The sequence below is a fragment of the Neovison vison genome, chromosome 12 (assembly GCF_020171115.1).
Source record: "Neovison vison isolate M4711 chromosome 12, ASM_NN_V1, whole genome shotgun sequence".
Classification (NCBI taxonomy): Eukaryota; Metazoa; Chordata; class Mammalia; order Carnivora; family Mustelidae; genus Neogale; species Neogale vison.
The window spans coordinates 114,466,383-114,491,012 of record NC_058102.1 but is presented as its reverse complement, the minus strand read 5'-3'; the positions used below and the strand labels follow the sequence as shown (position 1 = coordinate 114,491,012).

Below are 24,630 nucleotides of genomic sequence, written 5' to 3'. Positions count from 1 at the left end.
TGTTCTCTGCCTGGCCTCATAGAGGCAACGGGGATCCTCTTCAGATTTCGAGCTCTTGCTCTGCCTAGCTTACTCATTTCTGCTACCTCAGCTGCCTCAGCCTCCCTAACTCATTCCTTTTTCCCCAACTCAGCAAGATTGCCATGCTCTCCTAGAGTTACCCTTCCATGCATCACTGTCTGAAAAGTAGCTCCAGAAAGAAAACTGGGACCTTCACAGGCCTTACTTTGTTTCCGTGGTTACAGTTCTTCTTCCTCTGTTATTCACTGTCTGAAAACAATTGTTTTATGTATCTTCTCTGGTGTCTTGTTGTTTATTATAGTAGGACAAATCCAGTACCAGTTACTACTTCATGGCCAGAAGCAGTTGTTTCCCCTTTGGTTATATTTGCATTTCTTGTAACTACTTTTGCATTTGTCCGTATGATCTATTTTTTATTTATCATTACCATATGGTTATTTGAAATCTATGTTTATTTCTTTCTTCTACTTAGTGACTACTCAGTGGGAAAAATATGCTTGCAGATAAACTTCTTGAAAGCATTTTTAGGTTAAATATGAGGTTTTTCTCAGACCAGTCATATAAGGTCTATTATTTATTAAAGTTAGTATTCTAGGTCTCACGTCGTTTTTATTATTAATTAGCATTTAGTGTATGCAATTCCATTGTTCATCTCCTGAAAAGAATAAAAATGTGACTTAAAGAATAGAAAAATCACAATCTCAGAGTGACTTAGGTATTGGGGAGAAATTTTACAGTTCTGTTTCTTGTTGTAGGAAAGAATTAGATTCAATGCCAACTTTATGCAACTAGTGAGCTAAGCCTTTCTTAAAAATTTACAATAAAAAAGGGATGCCTGTGACTCAGTAGGTAAGCATCTTTCCCTGCTCAGCGGGGAGTCTGCTTCTCTCTCTCTCTCTGCCCCTCCCCTGCTTGTGTTCCCTCTTGCGCTCTCACTCTCTGTCAAATAAATAAAATCTTTAAAAAAATATTTTATTATTTATTTGACAGAGAGAGAGAGAGAAATCACAAGTAGGCAGAGAGGTAGGCAGAGATGGGGGAGGGAGGAAGCAGGGTCTCTGCTCAGCATAATAAAGTCTATTAGGTTTAGAGTTAAACATAAAAATCAAATCATTGAGGAGAAGATATTCATAATTTTATTTATTTTTTATTTTTTAAATTAACATATAATGTGTTATAAGCCCCAGGGGTACAAGTCTGAATCGCCAGGTTTACACACTTCACAGCACTCAACCATAGCACATACCCTCCCCAATGTCCATAACGCAACCACCTCTCATATTCATAATTTTAAAGAAGAGGAAACCAAAGGCAGAAACCTGAAAAAAAAATTAGCTCATGTACATGGGTGTGAATATGTAAGTGCGCGTGTGCACGTACGCGCCTGTGTGTGTATGAATGAGCTGATGCATAAAAACCTCTGACAAAAAAAAAAAAAAACAAAAAAAACAAAAAAAACAAAAACCTCTGACAATAACTACACCAAGCTCTTTGTAGTGGTTATTTTTAAGGGGAAGGGTCAGAAGGGACTTCTACTTTCTTCTTTATTCATGTCTGTTTATATCCTTACTGTTTTTTGCAGTTAGTACATGTAACATCAGGAAGTTTCTTCATTTTGAAATATGAGGTCCTAATGAATGGATATTGCCCACGCATACATGATTAAGTAACAATTGCTATCATCTATTGAACATTAACTATGCGCTAGCCCATTCTATCACTGACTCAGGGCCCATCACAACCTCATGAGACAGGTCCCACGTTTATCCTCCCTTATATAAGGTATTGAGGCAGGAAGAAATTGATAGATTGGTGTTAAGACAGCTGGAGGAAGGATGGCTTAGAGAAGTCACATGGCGAATAAGTGGATTCAAACTCAGACAATGTGGCCTCAGAGCTAAGGTCTTTTTTTGCTCTTTTTAAAAAATTTTTTCAATTTATTTATTTTCAGAAAAACAGTATTCATTATTTTTTCACCACACCCAGTAGAGCTAAGGTCTTGATTGCAACACTATATTAGCTTTCAGAAATATTGTTGTCTGAACAGAGGCATAATATCCTGTTTAACACATTTATGGCCACTATGCTTTGACATGATGGAAGCCCAACTATGAACATAGATTGAAATGTAACTATGTTTTCATCAACACTAGAAAAAGATGTCTGAGACAGGATATAAAGACTTCCCTGGAAATATCCTCTCGTGAAATAATCTGGGAGAATGAAGGTAAAGAGTAGCTTCTCTTCCACATACTCTGTGGCAGATTAGAATCATCATTTTGCAGATATTCTTGGCTGCACAGAGCTTTCATGCATTGAATGTCTCTTCTCATTTCTTGAACACCTGAGATATGTGGGCCTGACATATAAAGTCTCCTCTTCTGTTGTCCAGAAGCCAGTTTTTATTGCTATTTTTCTATCAAAACAGGTGAATACATTGACATGTTAATATTTTAAAATCAAGAACAAAGCTGTCCATCTGAAATAAGCAATTTGCAGCACCTATTCATCATGCATCTCAGGATGAATCATTTATGGCTGACAAATTCAATCTAGATCACAGCTATTGACAACAATATTAATTTCTCAATTAGCAGGAAGAGCAGAGTGACCATCACACTGAAGGATATTCAAGTCTGCATAGAAAATTGCATTTTGAGAAATTCAAATGTAAATGCTTCTTATAGGTATTATTTTTTATATATTATATAAATATATTATACATTTATATATTTTTTATATATTAATATATACTTATATATTAAAATATATATTTTAATACATAAATATATAAATATGTATTATATATATTATATTTTTAGTCAGTATAACAAAAAATATATATTATATACATATTATATATTAAAAATATATTATATACAATATATTTTATATATATTTATATTTTATTTTATATATTATATTTTATATATTATATAGTATATATTTTATATATTTTTAATATATTTATATATTTTATATATATTTATATGTTATATATGTTTTATATATATTTTTATATTTTTATGTATTTTTATATATTTTATATATTTATATTATATTTCTATAATATATTTTAGATATATTATATTATATATTTATATACATTATATATATTTATATATTTTATTTCATATATATTTATTTTTATGTATTTTAAATATATCTTAATATATATTTTATATATAATATATTATATGTAATATATATTATATATAATTTCTCAATATTAATATTAATTAATACAATATTAATTTCTCAATTAGCAGGAAGAGCAGAGTGACCATCACACTGAAGGATATTCAAATCTGCATAGAAAATTGCATTTTGAGAAATTCAAATGTAAATGCTTCTTATAGGTATTATTTTATATATATTATATAAATATATTATACATTTATATATTTTATATATATTAATACTTATATATTAAAAATATATTTTAATACATAAATATATAAATATTAATATATATAAATATATACATTATATATTATATATAAATATAATAATAATATATATAATATATATAATATATATATATAAAAATATATAAATATATATAAATATATTATATATTTAGTCAGTATAACCAAATAATAATTTATTAGGAGTTAGAGACAAGGAAGAAAAAGAAAATTAAAAACATGAGTTTATAGTGTACTATATTCCTCTCCCATATGCAGGTTGGATTTATATACAAGTTGTTTTTTTTCCTGGGGACTTTGATCAATTGAGGTTTAGTAATATAAGTTTATATAAGTTTAAATTTAAATATACTGATCTCAGTTCCCAAAGCATTGGTTGGTTTGTGATGTTCTGTGCTATTATGCACCCACATTTAACCCTTGCTGGCTGCCTACAAATCTTCAAGCAGGGGTAGGAAGGAGGGGAGAAAGCTTAGTGTACGGTCTCCCCTCACTGAGAAATCTGAGTGCTGTGTCCTGACCCATGAGTATCTTATTTTGCAAAAGAGAGCCAAGGACAGGGTTTGTATGGGGAATAGTGGGAGGCAAGCTTCCACTGCTCTCTACATGGCATTCATCACAGTCTGCCTGGGATGAGAGGTAATCAGAGGCAGGAGACAGAAGATTTCTATTACCTACCGGACATGCTGTCAGTGATCTGTCTCCTGCATCAGCGACTGAGCGTCTAGAGGGCACCAAGCTCTCAGTCTCCTGGAATCTTTGCATTTCCTGCACATGACAGTTCAGCAGGTAATTATTTAGTTATGGCTAAAAGTTATATGTTAGGATATGGAGATGAGGCACCTGGGTGGCTCAGTGGGTTAAGCCACTGCCTTCAGCTCAGGTCATGATCCCAGGGTCCTGGGATCGAGCCCTGCATCAGGCTCTCTGCTTAGCAGGGAGCCTGCTTCCTCCCTCTCTCTCTGCCTGCCTCTCTGTTAACTTGTGATCTCTGTCTTTCAAATAAATAAATAAAATCTTAAAAAAAGTTGTATGTTAGGAGTTGTTGAAAGTAAGGCAGAGGGGGTTGACATCTGTAAGCTAATAAATAAGGATCCGCTGCAGGTTCTTGAGAAGGCTTTTTGTTTTGCTTTGTTTTAATGTTTTGGTTAGGTTATTGCAGGGTTTCTCAACCTGCATTTGAAGCCAGTCAGTTTTTCTGTGGTTGGGCCTGTCCTGTGCACTGTGGAATGTTTAGCAAAATTCCTGACTTCTACCCATGAGGTTCCAGTAGCACCCCATAGGGGCAACAAACAAAAATGTCTCCAGACATTGCCAGATGTCTCCTGGGATTACAAAATCGCCCCAGTTGAAAACCACTGGGCTGTTAGGGGAAGTAGTGAGGTTAGAGGTTAGGAAGATCAGATGTTCAGATAAGAAGAAGGGGAGCCAAAGAAAGGAGGGGGATGGAAGAGAATTCAAGTGTAATTTGATCCAGTGACTCATTACTGGTGCTATTACAACTCTATGTAGTATTTTGGAGCCTACTACAGAAGTGTTGTGTGGTACTGAACTAAAACATCTAAGGTACAATTCAAGAGGCATTCCTTTTTATCTCTTCCGGAAAAACTAGGAAACCTGACGTTGCTTTCAGAAAACTGTAGCCAGAGTTGTCAGGGAAATGGTATGGACAGTTGTCCTCTTGCTTGAACAAATTTACCTTTTATGTAACAGAAAATACCAATAGTAAACATGCACCTTTTGATGCAAATTGTTATTTTTCAAAAGCTTTCAGTTGAGTGTGTGAGAGAAAAATGTTCCTGCAGGTTATGCCGTAATTCCCTCCTGCTAAGAAGTGTACTATAAAAATCCATGCTGTTACCCTTTGAAATGTGAAGCAGTCCTCCTTAAAGTGTAGTGGATGTTATCAAATCTGTTTCAGGAGAGGCTTGCAGGGAGCAGGAACATGAAATACATATTAGATGCAAATACTTCGGTTTTGAAAAATTGGCACATTTGTTGTTTATTCCAGCGACAGGAGCTACTAGTGAGTTCCCTGTAACCAATAAATGCTGTGGCAGCGTCGGGTGTCATATGATTGTAACCAACCTGCTGTTTACCAGTTAAGGCAGAGATGAGGTGAGGTTTAGGCTGCCTATGGTTTGCTGTCATGCTTCATTTTTCTTAATCCTCCTTACTTTGTGCTCCTGCAAGAACTAAAGAACAGTCCCACTATCTTCCTATATGTGAGTATTGGTAATTGTGCCATGTGGATGGTTCTAGGAAATGTCCATTTGCAAAAGATATTTGCTTGGTTGCCTTCACACTGAAGACAGCAGAATTCCCAGGGACCCAGCTCTTGATACAGAAGTATCGAGAAGTAATGTCCTCAGGACCACAGTGCCAGTCTGGCCCCTCATTTACACTGCTTCATTTCTGCCAAAAAACTGGTTCACATTTCAAAAGGGTAACAGCATGGATTTTTATAGTACACTTCTTAGCAGGAGGGAATTACGGCATAACCTGCAGGAACATTTTTCTCTCTCACACTCAACTGAAAGCTTTTGAAAAATAACAATTTGCATTAAAAGGTGCATGTTTACTATTGGTATTTTCTGTTACATAAAAGGTAAATTTGTTCAAGCAAGAGGACAACTGTCCATACCATTTCCCTGACAACTCTGGCTACAGTTTTCTGAAAGCAACGTCAGGTTTCCTAGTTTTTCCAGGTGCATGAAATCCACCCCTGTTTTTCAAAGTGAGTTTCTAGTGCTGTAAAACATCTTGTGTTACGTTTGCACTTTAAATTCTTGTTATATAGGCCATCTTGAATTTGTCATCAGGTACAACGTGAATGTCAGCACCCAGCGCTGCGCGTGCTTTTGCCATACCGCATTCTCATAGGACCGGTCCAGCGGAGGGGCAGTCTCGCTGGTGGGGCCACTAGCCTCTCTCCTGGGTTTCCAGCGGCCTCTTCCCTAGCCTTTGATCTATCCAATACAGCGCCTCAGAGTAGAGCTCTTCCCCTTGCTTGGGAGGAACCAAGAAAGGGCAAGTGCAAAGCCACACATAAGTGAGGGTTGCAGGCCGTTCAGAATGAGATACTCATACTGGTGGAGGCTATTTGGGAGGATCTGGCCTCTGTGGTGTCCCTTCTTTTCTGTTCGTTATTCCCACTACTTCTGTTGTATGTTCCCATTTCCTTTCTCTCTTTTCTCTTTTTCTTCCATCATTTCTTAGTCTGTTCCAGCTGCTGTAATAAAATACAAGAGGCTGAGCTGTTAAAACAACAGAAATGTATTTCTCACAGTGCTGGAGACTGTTAAGTCCAAGATCAGGGCACCTGCATGGTGTGGGGTGAGGGTGAGATTTCTTGTTGTAGCCTCACATGGTGGAAGGGGCAAGGGAGCTCTCTTGGGCCTCTTATAAGGGCACAGATGTGATTCCAGAGGTCTCGGTCTTCATAACCTAGTCTCCTCCTGGCCCCACTTCCTAATATCATCACTTTGGGCTTTAGGACTTAACATATTAATTTGGAAGGGGACACAAACATTTATACCATAGCAATATCCTATGTAGTAAAATAACATTCAGGTAGCAAAGCACTCAACAATACAGTAATCTTGGCTTTTATGTGAATTCTGATTCCTTTTAGGGGCAGGTTAGTCTTCAGGGGGCCAGAAAGTTGGCAGTAGTGCCAGCTCACATCGTTTTTTGGTTTTTATTCCTCTCAGTTCTTTAAAAGTAATCCAAGCCCAATGTGGGGCTCAAACTCAAGACCCCGAGATCAAGAGGCATAGCGCTACTGACTGAGCCAGCCAGGTGTCCCTCCTCTTCCATAGTTTTAAAGGAACATGTCTGCTCCAAGAGAACTTGTACCAAATCCCAAGCACTCCAGTGGGTGGGATCCCACGCCCTGAGGAGCAGTAGACTAGAGCACACCTGGCCCCTGGGCCAGACTGCAGAGTCTCAGCTCTGCTGCTCACCAGCATCGATCCCGGGCCTTCTGTTCCTGGATTCCTAACAAGGGATGACCACAGCAAGCTGCCGTCGGGTTGTCACGAGCGTAAGTGAGTTGATCAGTGTCAAGTGCTAGCCCACAGTTCACACTTGATGAATGTCAGGTGTGATCATCTCACCATCCTTGCCCTCAAGGAACTTGGAAACAGGTTAGGGAGGTGGGACAACAGACATGAAACAGTTTACAAGAGAGTCTGTCACAAAGTTTTACATGTTAGGGTTTAAATGTCACAGGAGTTCAAAGAAGAATGAAATTTTTCAGGGTCTGTGGTCAGATAACGTTAATCGAGGCTGAAGGTTGTTTAGGACAATATACATTACGTGTTTACTCCTCCTATTACCCACTTGCCCAACCGAGTGTTCACCACAGGCCATTTGATTTGCTAATCATGTTTTCTACCCCAGAGAAGAGGTACAATTATGATCCCTGTGCTGGGTGCTGGGTTAAATAATTATCCTTCCATATGTTGTGTCATTCAATCCTTTCAACCCTCCTGGAATTAGGTGGCAATGTGTCCATTTCACAGATGAAGATACTGAAGTTCAGAGATGTTAGTTACTCTAAGGCGACAGTGGTAATAAATGGCAGAGCTGGGACTGGACAGGTCCCCTCATGGCTGAGCATGTGGAAGAGGGGGCTGCAAGGTTCGAAGGGCTGACAGCATAGGTGCAGAGGGCAGGAAACCGATGAGGCCGACACTCCAGTGAGAACAGAACATCTATTGGGCGTCAGAGGTAAAATGGGATTGCTAGGAGCGATCTTCTTGGAAAGACACCACAGGGCAAGTAAAAGGTCTTGGACTTGATCCAGCGGCAGTGGGAAGCTTACTGGCTCCTGAGCCCTGGAGAGAGTGATGTTATGAAACAAGCTATTACCGAGTTTAGCCTGGCTACAGCCTCACGGGCTAGTGGCAGATTAGAAGGGCAGATACTGGCTTGAGAAGGCAGCCGGGCCAAAGGACGTAGGAGAGATACAGGTGTGAGCTGATGTGGGCGCAGAGAGGGGTGTGCCACAGAGAGCAGAGGAAACATCAGATCTATGGGACTCCTTAAAGGCAAATTGCTAGGACCCTGTGCCAGCTTGGATGAGGATGTAAATGAGAGAAGGAGGATCAGAGTGTTCCAGAATTTCCTGCCCTACACGTCCTGGAAATAGTGATGCTTCTGACAAGGCACTGAAAATCAGGAAGATTCGTGGAGGAGGATTCGTTTCATTTTATATACGTGGAGCTTGAGGCGGCCCGTGGGAATCCTGTAACTATCTGGACAAATGGAGAGCAGTATGCCTGAGAGGTCAGGGCTGGAGACAAAAACTCGAGAATCAGCCATGTGGAGAGAAAAGGCTATCCCTCCAAGGTGATGATAATGCATAGCGTTAGGTGCCAAAATAAGGAAAAGAGACTGCCAAGGGAAAAAGAGTAACTGGTTTCGATAGTTCCAGGAAAACAGAAGAAATAACGGCATAGATGTTATTCTACATAGACAGGTCCGAAGGTGGTCACTTGGGCCATGTGAGGAAGGGAGCTCCTGGGTTCAGTAGACATAAGGGTGGGGGCCACACAAGCGGGGAGGGGAGCAATGGAGGGGAGTGAGCAGACGATGGAGAATCTTCAGACTGACAGGAGGATTAGGCAAGGGCTCTCCTGGAAGACGGGCACAAGGCCAAAGGAAGGCTGTCTTTTTTTTCATTGTAGAATTAAGTGGCAGTAGCCCTGCCTTGGGCTCCTGCTTAGCGGGAAGTTTGCTTCTCCCTCTCCTGTTGCCTCTCCTCTCCACTCATGTTCTCTTGCTCCCTCTCTCTCTCCAATAAATAAATAAAATCTTAAAAAAAAAAGTTAAATGTGGGAAGGCACGCCAATGGCCGTGGACAGGGAGAATTTCACAACTCTGCGATTATGAAACAGGTATAACACAAAAAAAGAACTCTGGGGAGGGAATCATTTTGCAGCTTTTTCTTAAACGACAGTGGAACAGTTAGACCATGTCCCACTCAAACAGAAGTGGAGATTTTTCATAAGCTTTATCTCTGTGGCCTCCAAGCTGTTTTTTGATTATTTACATCTAGTAGTATAATTTTTTTGAGCATTCAGTCTCAATAAATGCATATTTAATTTCGAATTATATATATGTACTACTACAGTTAGCTAATGTCTCAAGCTGCAACATTCACTAGTTCACGATTAGAAATAGTTGATATAATTTTATAATTTAAATGTTGTTCTTGATAATTTAGTTAATGATTAAAAATAGTTGATATAATTTTATAATTTAAATGTTGTTCTTGATTATATAGCCCTTGTGTTTACCTTGTACTTAGCTGTATAACATGATCCATGTTGACTAGGTCCTTAGAAACCCCCATTTATACAAACTCATGCACGTGGACCCCACACCCCATTCAGAGCACCACACATCCCACTCCAGACCCTTGGCCGTCTGATGTAGGACTGTGTGAGTATACCAGTGTCAGTCTGTAGATTAGTATCTGTAAACCCTAATTCTCCCCTCCCTTCCTCCTTCCCCCCTACTTTCCTTCCTTGCTACAAAATGAACATCCATAGATGGTCTAATATTTTCTTTTACTTCTCAGTAAATCTTACAACCTTGGAGAACACAATTTGGAGTGCAAGATGGAGGAAATGGGAGAATCACACTTATCATTGTTCCATGGCAGCACTTCCTTTTTCTTTAATAGGCTTCATGCCTTGGATTGGGAATCAGGAACTTGGATTTTCACTTTCTCTTTATCTCCATCTTGTGTCCTATGTCCTAGGGCAAGTTCTTGCGGGATAAAAACACCTTTCAAACCTTCCTTAAATGACTGCACAGTTTCTTCTGGACTTGCTTATGTGAAAGTGTTACAAAAACTAGAAAATGCCAAATGCATGGTAACTGCCTTTCCAGTTTCATCTCTAGAGCATGCAGACGCCACATAGTACAACTTTTTAAAAAAATTCTTTACAATGTAGCAAATCCTTTGATCATTAAGGATTTCTTCTCAATATTCTAAGTCACTGAAGAATGATGTATGTAGGTAGAATTACACCCCTTGTTAACTAGCAATGAATTACAGATTCCTTTCTGGCGCCTTTGCCCACACAACTGCCACTTCTCTGAGGTCCCTTCTGTCGTACAAAAGCTTTGTTTTCACTGACAACAAAGTCTCAACTGTGCACTTAATCGTCTGTTTGAGGGGCAAGTGCCTCCAGATGGTTCACCTTAAGTATGGATGCTGCCAGGCACACTCAAGACCCAAACTACACACCACTCAAACAATTCAGAGCAGAGAAGGATACCACACAACTTGCTTTGCTTAAATCGCCAAGATTAAAGTAAAACAGTTTTTGTGTGTGTGTGGGGGGCTGGAATCATTTTGAATATTTTTTTCTGATTATTAATCATTAATGGTAGAAACTATAGAAAAGAAAGATAAACATAAAAAGTAAATAAAAATGACCTGTTATCCCAGCCTCTTTGAGCATTTTGGTGTAAGTGGTCCCATTTTTCCCTTCTGTTAATAGGAATAAAATAACACAGGTTATTAATATTATTTTAAAATATGTAATAACATACAGTGAAATGTTATTAAATATTCTTTTCTGATATGATTTTTTGAAAGATTTTATTTATTTATTTGAGAGAGAGAGAGTGCACACAAGCAGGGTTTGGGGCAGAGAGAGAGGGAGATGCAGACTCCTTGCTGAGCAGAAAGCCCAATGTGGGACTCAATTTCAGGCCCATGAGATCATGACCTGATCCAAAGGCAGATGCTTAACCGACTGAGCCACCCAGGCGCCCCAATAAGATTTTTAATGCATCTATTCCACTGGATGGTGCATTCTATTCCACTGGATGGAGTATAATTTATTTAACAACAGGCTACTGTTGAGCACATGCAGATATTTTGGCTGCAGAGTAGGAGAGCTGGCCAGAGGGCAGGGCTGGGAAATGAGAGACACAGCGTATATTTCCCCCGAGCACATGCTCTAAAGAAGATACCCTGCAATTGCACTCCTGGGTATTTACCCCAAAGATACAGATGTCGTGAAAAGAAGGGCCATCTGTACCCCAATGTTTATAGCAGCAATGGCCACGGTCGCCAAACTATGGAAAGAACCAAGGTGCCCTTCAACAGATGAATGGATAGGGAAGATGTGGTCCATATACACTATGGAGTATTATGCCTCCATCAGAAAGGATGAATACCCAACTTTTGTAGCAACATGAACGGGACTGGAAGAGATTATGCTGAGTGAAATAAGTCAAGCAGAGAGAGTCAATTATCATATGGTTTCACTTATTTGTGGAGCATAACAAATAGCATGGAGGACAAGGGGCATTAGAGAGGAGTAGGGAATTTGGGTAAATTGGAAGGGGAGGTGAACCATGAGAGACTATGGACTCTGAAAAACAATCTGAGGGGTTTGAAGTGGCGGGGGGGTGGGAGGTTGGGGTACCAGGTGGAGGGTATTATAGAGGGCACGGCTTGCATGGAGCACTGGGTGTGGTGAAAAAATAATGAATAATGTTTTGCTGAAAATAAATAAATTGAAAAACAAAACAAAACAAAACAACAAAACAACAAAACAAAAAACAAAAAAACAAAACAAAAAAAAAGAAGATACTTAGGTGAACCTTTCTCCTGTGTTCTGATTCACCCATTTCCTTGATGGTAGAACTTGGCCACATGTTTAGCACTGCAATGTATAGCCCATATAATTCTTATTTATTTATTTATTTGATTTTTTTCGGTGTCCCAAAATTCATTGTTTATGTACCACACCCAGTGGTGTGCAATACGTGCCCTCCTTCATACCTACCACTAGGTTCACCCATTTCTCCACTCTCTCCCCTCTAAAATCCTGTGTTTCTCAGAGTCCACAGTCTCTCATGGTTTATCTCCCTCTTCGATTTGCCCCAATTCACTTTCCCCTTCCTTCTCCTAATGTCCTCCATGTTATTCCTTATACTCCACAAGTAAGTGAAACCACATAATTGACTTTCTCTGCTTGACTTATTTCACTCAGCATAATCTCCTCCAGTCCTGTCCATGTTGATACAAAAGTTGGGTATTCATCCTTTCTGATGGCTGAGTAATATTCCATTGTATATATGGACCACATCTTCTTTATCCATTCATCTGTTGAAAGACATATTTGTTCTTTCCACAGTTTGGCGATTGTGGACATTGTTGCTATGAAAATTGGGGTACATATGGCCCTTCTTTTTACTACATCTGTATCTTTGATGTAAATACCCAGTAGTGCAATTGCAGGGTCATACAAAAGCTCTATTTTTTAATATTTTGAGGAATTTCTACACTGTTTTCCAAAGTTAGCCCATATAATTCTATCTTTAAAGTATCAATGATTCCTTCTTTTGGAATAAAATCACATGGGTTATTAATATTATTTTAAAATATGTAATAACATACAGTGATATGTTATTAAATATTCTTTTGTGGCCAAGTTCACAGAAATGGAAATTGGGGATTAACTGGTTTATAATATCCCAAGGCTTTTGATGAGTATTGATTGCAAAATTTTCATTTGGAAAGTTTGAACCAATTTCTTGTTCCTAGAGTAAGGGTCTTCATTTCCTCAGTGTTATTGCTAACATTGGTGTAATGTTTTTTAAACATATTTTTGAGTGGGAATAGTTTTGACTCTTTATGTTTACTGAATTAAGCTATTCTGTGGACATCTTGCCAAAAAAAGTTCTTGGTTTCTGAGTCTCCCTTAGATGGTTGTGAAACTGTTTTAATTTCTTGTTTGTTTTTAAGGCAATAACTATAGTAATAAAGAACAAAAGTAGAACATACCAAGAGAGTGTATTACAATCACAGTTGAATAGTAGGATGTGCTGCTAAAGCATTCCTATAGGCAAGAATTCAATGATGGAGGTATTGGTTAGATGATGTTTTACCTTACAAAGTTACAAAGTTTATCTGAAGATAAACCATGCTAGTTACCTAATTCTTTTTGTAATAGAGTATGAGATGACTCCTAGATTTTAGGGAAATAGTTTCTTGATGTTTGAACAGAAGTTAATGTCTATATGATGAGCTCCCACCAACCATGATTCAGGCTGCTAAATAGTAATTGATACCAGGTCAAGTTTGCCAAGGCACTCTAGTGACTCAAAATCCATTAACAGTAACAAATTAAAATCTGATGTATTGAAGCATTATCTTTTCTGTATTCTCACACTATGAACTGATTTGCGTCCTCACCCCCTCCATAAAAACTACCTATGTGCAACTGTTGGTTTCATCAATTGAAAACAGAGTAGCAGATTTGAATTTAGTTCTGTATCTAGTAATGAAGAAGATACATAAACTACTGTATCTACTGAAGACAGAAAACATCAGTTTCACTAGATCTGACCTTATTTTTTTAAAGATTTTATTTATTTATTTGACAGACAGAGATCACAAGTAGGCAGAGAGAGAGGAGGAAGCAGGCTTCCTGCTGAGCAGAGAGCCCGATGCGGGGCTCGATTCCAGGACCCTGGGATCATGACCCAAGCCAAAGGCAGAGGCTTTAACCCACTGAGCCAACCAGGCGCCCCAGGCCTTATTATTATTATTATTTTTTACATGGAATTTAAAAGGCTTGTATAGAAAAATAAATGATCCTCTTATTTTTGAAGTGTTAGCTGCTTTATGCTACTATACTATAAAATAAAATGTGAAAGAAGCTTAACCACATTGTAATTTTTTTGCAGTTCTGACTATGTATTTCCCTGTGGTAATAACAAAAAGCATGGATTTGCTTCTGTTTTTAGTTTTATTCAGGACTCTCAACAGCAGCCATGTAGTAATGCAAGTACTGGAATAATAATGACAACCCAGTAAATTACTATTTAACTAGAGAGACTGGGAATTGCTGTTTTTGAATTTATTGAATATTTTGGCTAATCAGTGATTGAAGTAGGTGTTTGCTAAATATTTACCTGCCTGCCTTGCCTATTGTGCTCTGTTAGGTTGAGGGAGGGTGGTGGAAAGAAATATAAGAAATGATCCCTCCACTCAGGAGCTAACAAACCAGTTAAGTAGACATCTTTACATATATGAACATGAATACTACCGAACAGTGCCCAGATGCTAAGTGATGAAGCAGCAAATGAATATAACCATAGGAATTTGCGTTGGAGGGAAGGACAATAAAGCACTGGAGCAATGAGGAAAGCTTCATGGAGGAGGTTGGCTGGTGGGGCTTGCTGAGATGACCAAATGAAGAGAAAAGGAAGCAGAGTAGGAAATGGTAGTGGCTGGAGAAACTCAAGTTATGGTAAAAGATTATCCTAAGGAGTCCAAGGCCTTGTGTTCAAAGATAGGACAAACTAGCCTGGGGACTGTTGGGTTTGAATTCTGGGGCTGTGGGCTGGGTGGTCTAGTCCTGGGACACAGAACTGAGAGGAGTCCAGGGGCAGGTAAGTCTTTAGGTAATCCAGCTGCATTAAAATTTCAGGCCATGGGTGAATGGAAAGCTTATGGGGTATAAGACCAGTTCTGGGGCAGTGCTGGCCAATGGAAATAGAGTATATGTCACATAGATAATTTAAAATTTTCTGGTAGCCACATTTAAAAAAAGTAAAAAGAAAGAGGTGACAATAATTTTTATATTTTATTTAATCCAAGATACCACAAATATCATCTCAACAGATAATTGAGATAAAAAAGTATTTGTCACGTATTTTAGTTTTTTGTTCCTAAGTCTTTGAAATTCAGTATATATTTTTATATCTGTAGCATATCTCAGTTGGACTGATCACACTGCAAGTACTAATAGCCACATGTGGCTTGTGGCGACCATATTGAACAATATAGTTCTAGGGTTGAGTACCCCAACCAAGGATGCCAGTAAGAGTTAGAACTAGTGTGAGTATTATGCAGGAAAACTGGGTAAATCAAACTATATTCTGGATTCAGTCAAAGCTTTTATGAGGGAAAAGGAAGAGACAGAAAGGTAGAATTTAATGGAATAATTTTTTTAAAAAAGATTTTTATTTATTTACTTATTTGAGATAGAGAGAAAGTGAGAGAGAGCATGAGCGGGGAGAAGCTGAGGGAGAAACAGACTCTCTACGGAGCCAGGAGCCCGATGCAGGACTTGATTCTGGAACTCCGGGATCATGACCTGAGCCGAAGGCAGTCGCTTAACCAACTGAGCCACCCTGGTGCCCTGGAACAAATTCTTTAACTAAATGGTTCTGGAAATTCTCAAGGCTGATACTCAAGTCAAAGGAGTCCATTCCAAGCTCTCCTAAGTAATCATAATCATGCAGAGAACCAGAGGTTCTCTGGAGATCAGGGACAGGTCTGGGTTCATGGGAGGGCCATCAAGAGGAGACAGAAGCAGTTCAGAGGACAAGAGTGAAGAAACGACTCTCTCTGCAATAAGGGTCTACACTAGGGTATGAAGGGGAGGAAGTTAAGATTGGGTAGGTGGTAGAAGGGAAGATGATGATTGAGACTAGAGTTTCTCTGAAGGTATAGATGAGGTAAGGATGTAGATTTGGAAGGCAGATTGGGCCTAACCATGAGCTCTGACCTCACTATGTAGGAGGACCTCACCATGTGGGAAGATTCAAGTATATAAGAGGTCTACACCACTGCAAAGACAAGACCTACCATATGGGTAGACCTTACACAGTGGGAGGACCCCACCACAAAACAGGACTTTCTCATGTACAAGGACCCCACCAAGAAATAGGACCTCACCATGTGGAAGGAATCTACCGTAAGACAAGAGTCCACCAAATGAGAACACTCCTCATGTGATAGAAACTCTCCATGCAGGAGGAACCATGAAATAAAAAGAGAACTCATAGAATGGGAGAAGATATTTGCAAATGATATATCTGATAAATGACTTGTTTCCAGAATATGTAGAGAACTCTTACAGTCAATAACATAAAGATAAATAACTCAGTTTTAAAAGTAGGGAAAGGATATGAATAAATGTTTCTCCAAAAAAGACATACAAATGCCCAATAAGCTCATGAAAAGATACTGAACATCATGCAAATCAAAATCACAGTAAGATGCCTCTTCATACTTCCTGGATGGCTAGAGTGAAAAGTAGGCAATAACAAATGTTGAGAACAGGGGCACCTGGCTGGCTCAGTGGATTTCTAATGATTTTCTAATATTTTCTAATATATCATTTCCTATTCTACGTCACTATTATTTTGTTTCCTATATTATCACTTTTAACTCCTATATTTATTAATTATTTTATTCCTTTTACTTTGATTTAATTTGCTCTTCTGTTTCTGGCTTCTTGATATGGATGCTTAGGTTGATTTTAGCACTTTCTTCTTTTATAATTGAGCATTTAAAACTATACATTTTCTTCTAAGTATTTTTCATATCCTACAAATTTTGACATATTTTTACATTTTCATTTAGGTAAAAATATTGTCTACTTTGTGACTTCTTCTACCCTTGGGCTATTTAATTTAAATGTTTTGTTTGTTTAGTTTTTAAAATATTTTAGGTTTTCTAAATAATTTCGGAGAATTGCATTTTTTCCAGAAAATGCAACCTGTAATTATTTCAATCCTTTTAAATATGACGAAGCATGTTGTTTGACTCAGCATTTGGATCTTAGTAAATGTTTCATGTACACTTGTGTTTTACTGTTGCTGAGTGAAGCATACTGCAAATATAAATTAGATCCGTTGTTCAATAGGATGGTTCAGATCATCTATATAGTTACTGATTTTCTTTTTTCTGTCAAATACTAAGACAGGGCAAAGGAAGTCTCCAGGTATGCCTTTATCTGTTTCCATTTACACTTCTATCAGCTTTCCTTCATATAGTTTGAAGCTCTGTTTTGGGTGCATTCAACTTTAAGATTGTTAGGTTTGATGAATTTCCAAATCTGCATTGTTCCTGTTTCTTTTCCTACCTTCTTTTGGGTTGTGTTTTAGAAGTCCACTTTATTTCCACTGTTAGTTTATAAGCTATTTCTCTTCATCCTATTAATGGTTCCTCTAAGATTTATAGTATCATTGTTTAACTTATTCAGTCTACATCGAAGTAATATTATACCATATCTTATATAAGATATGTAAGACTCTTGCAACATTATGCTTGCTTTTTTCCCCCTCTTGTCCTTTGAACCCTTGTCATACATTTTTTTTCTTTTTTTTTTTTTTTAAGATTTTATTTATCTGACAGAGAGAGAGAGAGATCACAAGGAGGCAAAGAGGCAGGCAGAGAGAGAGGGTTCCCTGCCAAGCAGAAAGCCTGATGAGGGGCTCGATCCCAGGACCCTGAGATCATGACCTGAGTTGAAGGCAGCGGCTTAACTCACTGAGCCACCCAGGCGCCCCAATCATACATTTTATTTCTACACCTGTTAGTGAACATCACAACACACTGTGTTTTTTTTAAATTTTGGTTTTTTCTTTGCTCAGTTACCATTTAAAGAAATTAATAAATTAATACAAAAAATATTTCATACTTATCCACATATTGACCATTTCTAGTGCTCTTTGTTCCTTTGTGTAAGTCCAAGTTTTCCATCAGATAGCATTTTCCTTTTGCCTGCAGAACTTCCTTTAACATTTCTTTAGTACAAATCTACAAGTGACCAAGTCTCTCCATTTTTGCTTATCTAAGTTTGCTCTTGTTTTGAAGAACAGTTTTATTTAATATAGAATTTTAAATTGACTTTTTACTCTTTCAGCATTTTATAGTCATTTCATTTTTTTCTTGCATATTTCTGATGAGAAATTTGCTAGAATTTCTATCTACATTCTTCTGTGTATAATGTGTTTCCTGCTTTCTCTGGCAACTTTCCTCCCACCCTGGCAACTTTTAAGATGTATCTCTTAATCACTTGTTTTCAGCAATTTGACTATGATATACCTCCATTTGGGATGTGAATATGTGTGTTTATTCTGCTTGGGATTCTTTGGGATTGCTGGTCTGTGGTTTATAGTGTTCATTAAATTTGAGACTTTTTTTAAAAGCCATGATTTCTTCTATCACTTTTTCTGGATTTCACATATATGAAACCACTTGATACTATCCCACAGGACCCTGAAGCTCGGTTCACCTTTTTAGCCACCTTATTGACATATCATTTTCAAACCATAAAGTTCAGCTACTTGAAGTGTACAATCCGGGGGTGCCTAAGTGGCTCAGTGGGTTAAAGCCTCTGCCTTCGGCTCAGGTCATGATCCCAGGGTCCTGGGATCGAGCCCCATCGCAGGGAGTCTGCTTCCTCCTCTCTCTCTGCCTGCCTTTCTGCCTATTTGTGATCTCTGTCTGTCAAATAAACAAATAAAGTCTTTAAAAAAAATAAAATGTACAATCCAATGGTTTTTAATATATTTACAGACTTGTGCAACCATCACCATAATCTAATTTTAGAACCTTTACACATCCCCAAAGGAACCCTTGCATGCATTAGCAATCATTCACCATTCCTGCTATCCCCCAACGCCTTCCAGGCCTAAGCAACCACTAATCTATGTGTCTATGGATTTGTCTATTCTAGACATGCCATATAAATCATCATGTAGTATGTGGTCTGTTGCAACTGACTTTTTCATCAATGTATTGAGGTTCATCAATGTTGTATAATTTATCAATACTTCATTCCTTGTGGTCACCACATAATATTCCACTGTGTGGACATACCCTTGTCACCACATAATATTCCACTGTGTGGACATACCCTTGTTTATCCATTCATTAATTGATAGACATTTGTCTATTGATAAATAGATAGACTTATGTATAAATTGATAGACTTTTTGATTAATATGAATAATTCTGCTGTGAGAATTATATGTCCACGCAAGTATGGGCATGTGTTTTTATTTCTCCTGGGGTAGATACCTAGCGGTGGAACTGCTGGGTCATATATTCTCTCCACTGTTTAACATTTTCAAGGAATGGCAACACTGTTTTCCAATATGGCTACAGCATTTTACAGTTCTCACCAGCAACAAATGAGGGTTCCATTTTCTCCACATTGTTCTCAACATTTGTTTGTTTGTTTAAGATTTTATTTATTTATTTGACAGAGAGATCACAAGTAGACAGAGAGGCAGACAGAGAATGAGAGGGAAGCAGGCTCCCTGCTGAGCAGAGAGCCTGATGCGGGGCTCGATATCAGGACCCTGAGATCATGACCTGAACCGAAGGCAGAGGCTTAACCCACTGAGCTACCCAGGAGCCCCTGCTTTAATATTTTTCTTAAAAGATTTATTTATTTATTTGAGAGAGCAAGAGCATGAGCAGGGTGAGGGCTGAGGGAGAGGAATAAAATCTTAAGCAGACTCCACGCCCAGTGTAGAGCCTGATGCAGGGCTCCATCTCATGACCTTGAGACCATGACCTGAACCAAAATCAAGCGCCTGACACTTAACTGACTGGGCCACCCAGGTGCCCCAAGGTTGCTTTATCTTTTTATTTTTATTTTTTAAAAAAAGATCTTATTTATTTATTTGACATATCACAAGTAGCCAGAGAGGCAGGCAGAGGGAGAGGGGGAAGCAGGCTCCCTGGTGAGCAAAGAGCCTGATGCAGGGCTCGGTCCCAGGACCCCGAGATCATGACCTGAGCCGAAGGTAGAGGCTTAACCCACAGCCACTCAGGCGCCCCGAGGTTGCCTTAATATTGAAAAAAAAATTCAATGTAACTGCCACATTAACAGAATTAAGGAGAAAACCAGATGATCTTCCTATGTGATACACAAAAATGTTTAATAAAATTCAATACCCATTCATAATACAAAAACCTCTTAAAAAGCAAACTAGAAATGGAAAGGACCTTCTTCAATTTGGCAAAGGGTATCTGAAAAACCTTTAGCTAACATCATCTGTTAGGGTGAATGCTTTCACCAGGACTGAAAATAAAGTAAGAATAATGCTGTCAAGGTCTCAATTCAGCATTGTACTGAAGGTCCTAGCTAGCACAATAGGTAAGAAAAAAAATAAAAGGAATACAGACTGAAAGAAGTAAAACTGCCTTTTTTGCAGATGACATGATTGTATATGTAGAAAAATTGAAGTAATCTATAAAAAGTCAAATAGAAGAATTGAATTTAGTGTATATAAGGTTATATATACAAAAATCTAGTCTTTCTAATATACCAGCAATGAGCATTTGGAAGTTGAAATAAAATGCCATTTACTATAGTATCAAAAGATGAACTACTTAGGGATAAATTTAACACAGTATGTCCAAGGTCTTTATGACTAAAAACAACAACAAACTACAAAAATTGCCAAACAAAAGTAAAGATGAACTAAATAAATGGAGATGTACCAAGTTTCTAAACTGAAGACTAAATATTGTGATGTCAGTCCCCTCCCTCCATTGTTCCATAGCTCAGTGAAATCCCAATCAAAATCCCAGCAGGCAATTTTACAACTTATTCTAAAATTTTTATATAAAAACAAGATCTAGAATAGCCCAAATGATTCTGAACAGGAACACTTCAACTATCAGATTTCAAGATGGATCACAAAGCTACCTTACTATACAACAGGATAAACATATGGGTCAGGTAAATCCTGGAACGGACCTACCCATATATGGTTAAATACCATATATGGTCAAATAATTTTTGACAAAGGGCCACAGTAATTCAAAGGGGAAAAATAGTCTTTCCAACAAATGGTATAAGAACAACAACTGGATAATCACATGAAAAAAAAAGAACCTTGATTCTTAGCATATTCCATATACAAAATTAATCTCTAATTGGATCATATACCTAAGCTTAATGGGTAAAACTTACAATTTCTAAAATAAAACATAGAAGAAAATCTATATGAACGGGAGGTAGTAGAAGATTTCTTAGGGCATAAACAATGAGAGATAAGCTATTGATATCAAGCTATCAATAAATCAGACTTCTACAGAGTTAGAACTTATGCCCTTCAAAGGACAACACTAAAAAAAAAAAAAAAAAAAACAAAAACCAAAAAACAAAACAAAAAAACCCCACACAAGCCACCCAGTGGAAGAAAATATTCTCGAAACACATCCCTGACAAAAGAATTGTATCCAGAATATATAAAGAACTACTACAATTCAGTAAGATAAATAAGCCAATTAAATTGGGAAAAGACTTGAAAAGACACTTTATAAGCTATATGGACATACAAAAACGTGTCAGCATCATTAAGCAGGGAAATTCAAAGTAAAACCACAGCGAGGGGTGCTTGGGTGGTTCAGTCAGTTAACTGTCCAACTGTTGATCTCAGCTCAGGTCTTGACATCAGGGTCATGAGTTCAAGACCCATGTTGCGTCCCATGCCCATATTTAAAGGGAAAAAAAAAAAAAAAGTAAAACCACAGTGGTTATATTAAGAATCTGGAGCAATTACAAATCTCATACATTGTTGATGGGAATGTAAAACAGTACCAGTACTTCAGAAAAGTGGTTATTTCTTTTCTTTCTTTTTTTTTTTAGAAAAGTGGTTATTTCTTATAAAGTTAAACATATACTTACTGTAAAACCCAGCAGTCTTATTTCTACATATTTCGCCAAGAGAAAAGAAAATAAATCTCCACACAATGACTTGTACATGAATGTCCATAACAACTTTATTTACAATAGACAAAAACTAGAAACAACCTAAATGTTCATCATTATTTGTGGTATATAAACAAATGTGGAATGTCCACACATGGCAACGCTAATTAGCAACAAGCAGAACTAGTCATAAATTCGACTAGTCATACGTGGAACAACACATTTGAATCTTAAAAAAAGCCTTACACCGGGGTATTATATATCCTGTATGATTACAGTTTTATGAAACTTTAGAAAAGACAAATCCGATTCACAGTGACAGAAAACTGATGAGGGGTGGTGTGGGGGTGGGGAGTACTGACTTAGATTTTGGAAATTTGGCAGGTAACAAAAATGTTCGAGTTCTTGTGGTGGTGGTTATCCCGGTATGCTAAAATTAAAACTCATTGAAATGTTTTGACAATTGAAATGGGAGTATTTGGTTTTATGTAAACTATACCTCATTAAAATTGATTTTTAAAAAATGGAAGGGAGGGGCGCCTGGGTGGCTCAGTGGGTTAAAGCCTCTGCTTTCGGCTCAGGTCATGATCCCAGGGTCCTGGGATGGAGCCCTGCATCGGGCTCTCTGCTTGGCAGGGAGCCTGCTTCTCCTCTCTCTCTGCCTGCCTCTCTGCCTACTTGTGATCTCTCTGTCAAATAAATAAATAAAATCTTTAAAAAATTAAAAAAAAAATAAAAAAAAATGGAAGGGAAATAGAAGGCATTATCAATATAATCAGGTTTGAATTTTCTTAGCTCAAATCGAATTCTATTTCTGCTTCTCTGAGACAGTTCCGGTCATCTTGACTGAACTAGGATAGCAAAAAATGTCAACGCTGTATTTTGAGATACAACGTATGTAGATAATTTGTTATTTATATAGCTCGCTAATTCTTCATATTTTTATACTATGTTGACATTTAGATGTAAATCTCTCTTAGGGCTTCTGTGAGTGGAGCTGGCTGATCGCAGACGTTTTCATGTAGCTTTAAGAAATGTTGATTATATTCAAGTGTGTCCAAGTAGAGAATTAGAATTATAACAAGATATTCTTTATAAAGTCTATTGTTAAATGTAGCCTGATATTCCATTAAAAAAATAATTCCTTACTGGACTTTTGGATTTTTGGTTCTGAATAAATATGAGTCTTCCATTGAGACCCTAAAGGCCACCAAAGCCTGAAGTGATGGTTCCCTCTCCCAGCTCTTAGGGAAATTACTCGGTGTATTGCTTATACGGCAGTTCAATTCTTCCATGTTTGCACTCTTTCCAACTGGTTCTTCAAGTACTTGTTGGTGTCATTTTGCTGTACTGATTAATTGAATTGGGATTTATTCAACTACTTTGTTGTATAGGGCTTTTGTTACAAATCAAAATAAAAATAAGCTCAATTCTTAGTAATTCCACAGAATTGTTCCAGATTAATGTTGATTGATTAATCTGTTTAATTTACAGAACTCAGCTGCTGTAATTTTCTTGAGGGTGGATGATGTAGAGAAGAAAGCATTAACAGAGGAGCAGGAGACCTGGATTTCGGAGTGGGCAGTCACAAGGCTGGGTCTGGTTTTACAAAGCAGGTACTGTGAGTCTCTCATCACCTCATTTAGGACACTTTCTAGGGTTCTCTTTCTAAATGGAGACTTCCTAAAGGGACTGAGCCTCGTTTGCTGGGTTCAAGGGTTAGTATGTTTTCACTCTCCTTTGACATATCAAGTATCTTTAATTTCTGTTATCTTTGAAGTTTTGACCTTTGTCAAATACTTTTGAGTGGAGAAGACAATGGTCTGCATTTTGGAGATTTGCCTTTTAAAATGTCTTTTTTTTTTTTTTTTAAAGATTTTATTTCTTTGAAAGAGAGAGAGAGGGAGGGAGGGAGAGAGAAAACAAGTAGGGGGAGTGGCAGGCAGAGGGAGAGGGAGAAGCAGGCTCCCCACCAAGCAGGGAGCCCAGTGTAGGGCTCGATCCCAGGACCCTGGGATCATGACTTGAGCCAAAGGTAGCTGCTTAACCGACTGAGCCATCCAGGCGCCCCTGACTTTTAAAACATTTTAATAATTAAAAGGTACCGATAGATTCAACATACACAGTTCCCTCTACTCTGCCACTCAGAGTACATTCCTGGGGTGAGGGATGGTGTGGGGTAGTGAGGGGGCATAGCCCTCAAAAGACAGAAACTAAGTGGGCAGAAGATAGCTTAAGTAGCAGCATAGCTAATATCATTTTACAGTAAGTTAAATAAAATGGAGGATAACATGTTCAGTGCCCAAAGGCAAGAAATGGTAACAACTGATGCCTGTTAGTCGAAGAGCTAGAATTATATACAGAATGCCAAATATCCAGGTTGCACTTTCCTGCATCAGAACCTCTACTTCCCTTGTCTCCTGATCTTATGGCCATGGATGAGATATCCTCCAGTGTAGATGCCACTCTATTCATTTGTATGGATTCTACTTCACAATCCTTGCTTGTCTTAGCAGGCAATAGTTTTAGATGAAGGCTATCAGGGGAAGAAAAGCATTTGAGGTAAAGGATTCAGCAAGGAAATGCATTATGGCTTCTGGAAAAAGATACAGATTTAAAGTAAAAAAAGAACAGAGGAAAACAAAATCAACTAGGTTTTGATTTTAATGGTT

At 37.9% G+C, this 24,630-nt stretch overlaps 1 protein-coding gene across 1 annotated transcript in view; it reads right to left on the bottom strand.

Annotated features, from left to right (window-relative positions):
• Window positions 1-1,378: 1,378 nt before the first annotated feature.
• Window positions 1,379-24,630, bottom strand: part of LOC122891031 (translation initiation factor IF-2-like) — a 34,073-nt gene continuing 10,821 nt past the window's right edge. Inside the window, exons 4-5 of the mRNA XM_044226417.1 lie at window positions 4,128-4,217; window positions 1,379-2,437 (exon numbers count right to left, since the gene is read on the bottom strand). Coding sequence (XP_044082352.1) covers window positions 2,351-2,437; window positions 4,128-4,217 — 177 coding nt within the window. The 3' untranslated portion in view covers window positions 1,379-2,350. The remainder of the gene's footprint in view (window positions 2,438-4,127; window positions 4,218-24,630) is intronic.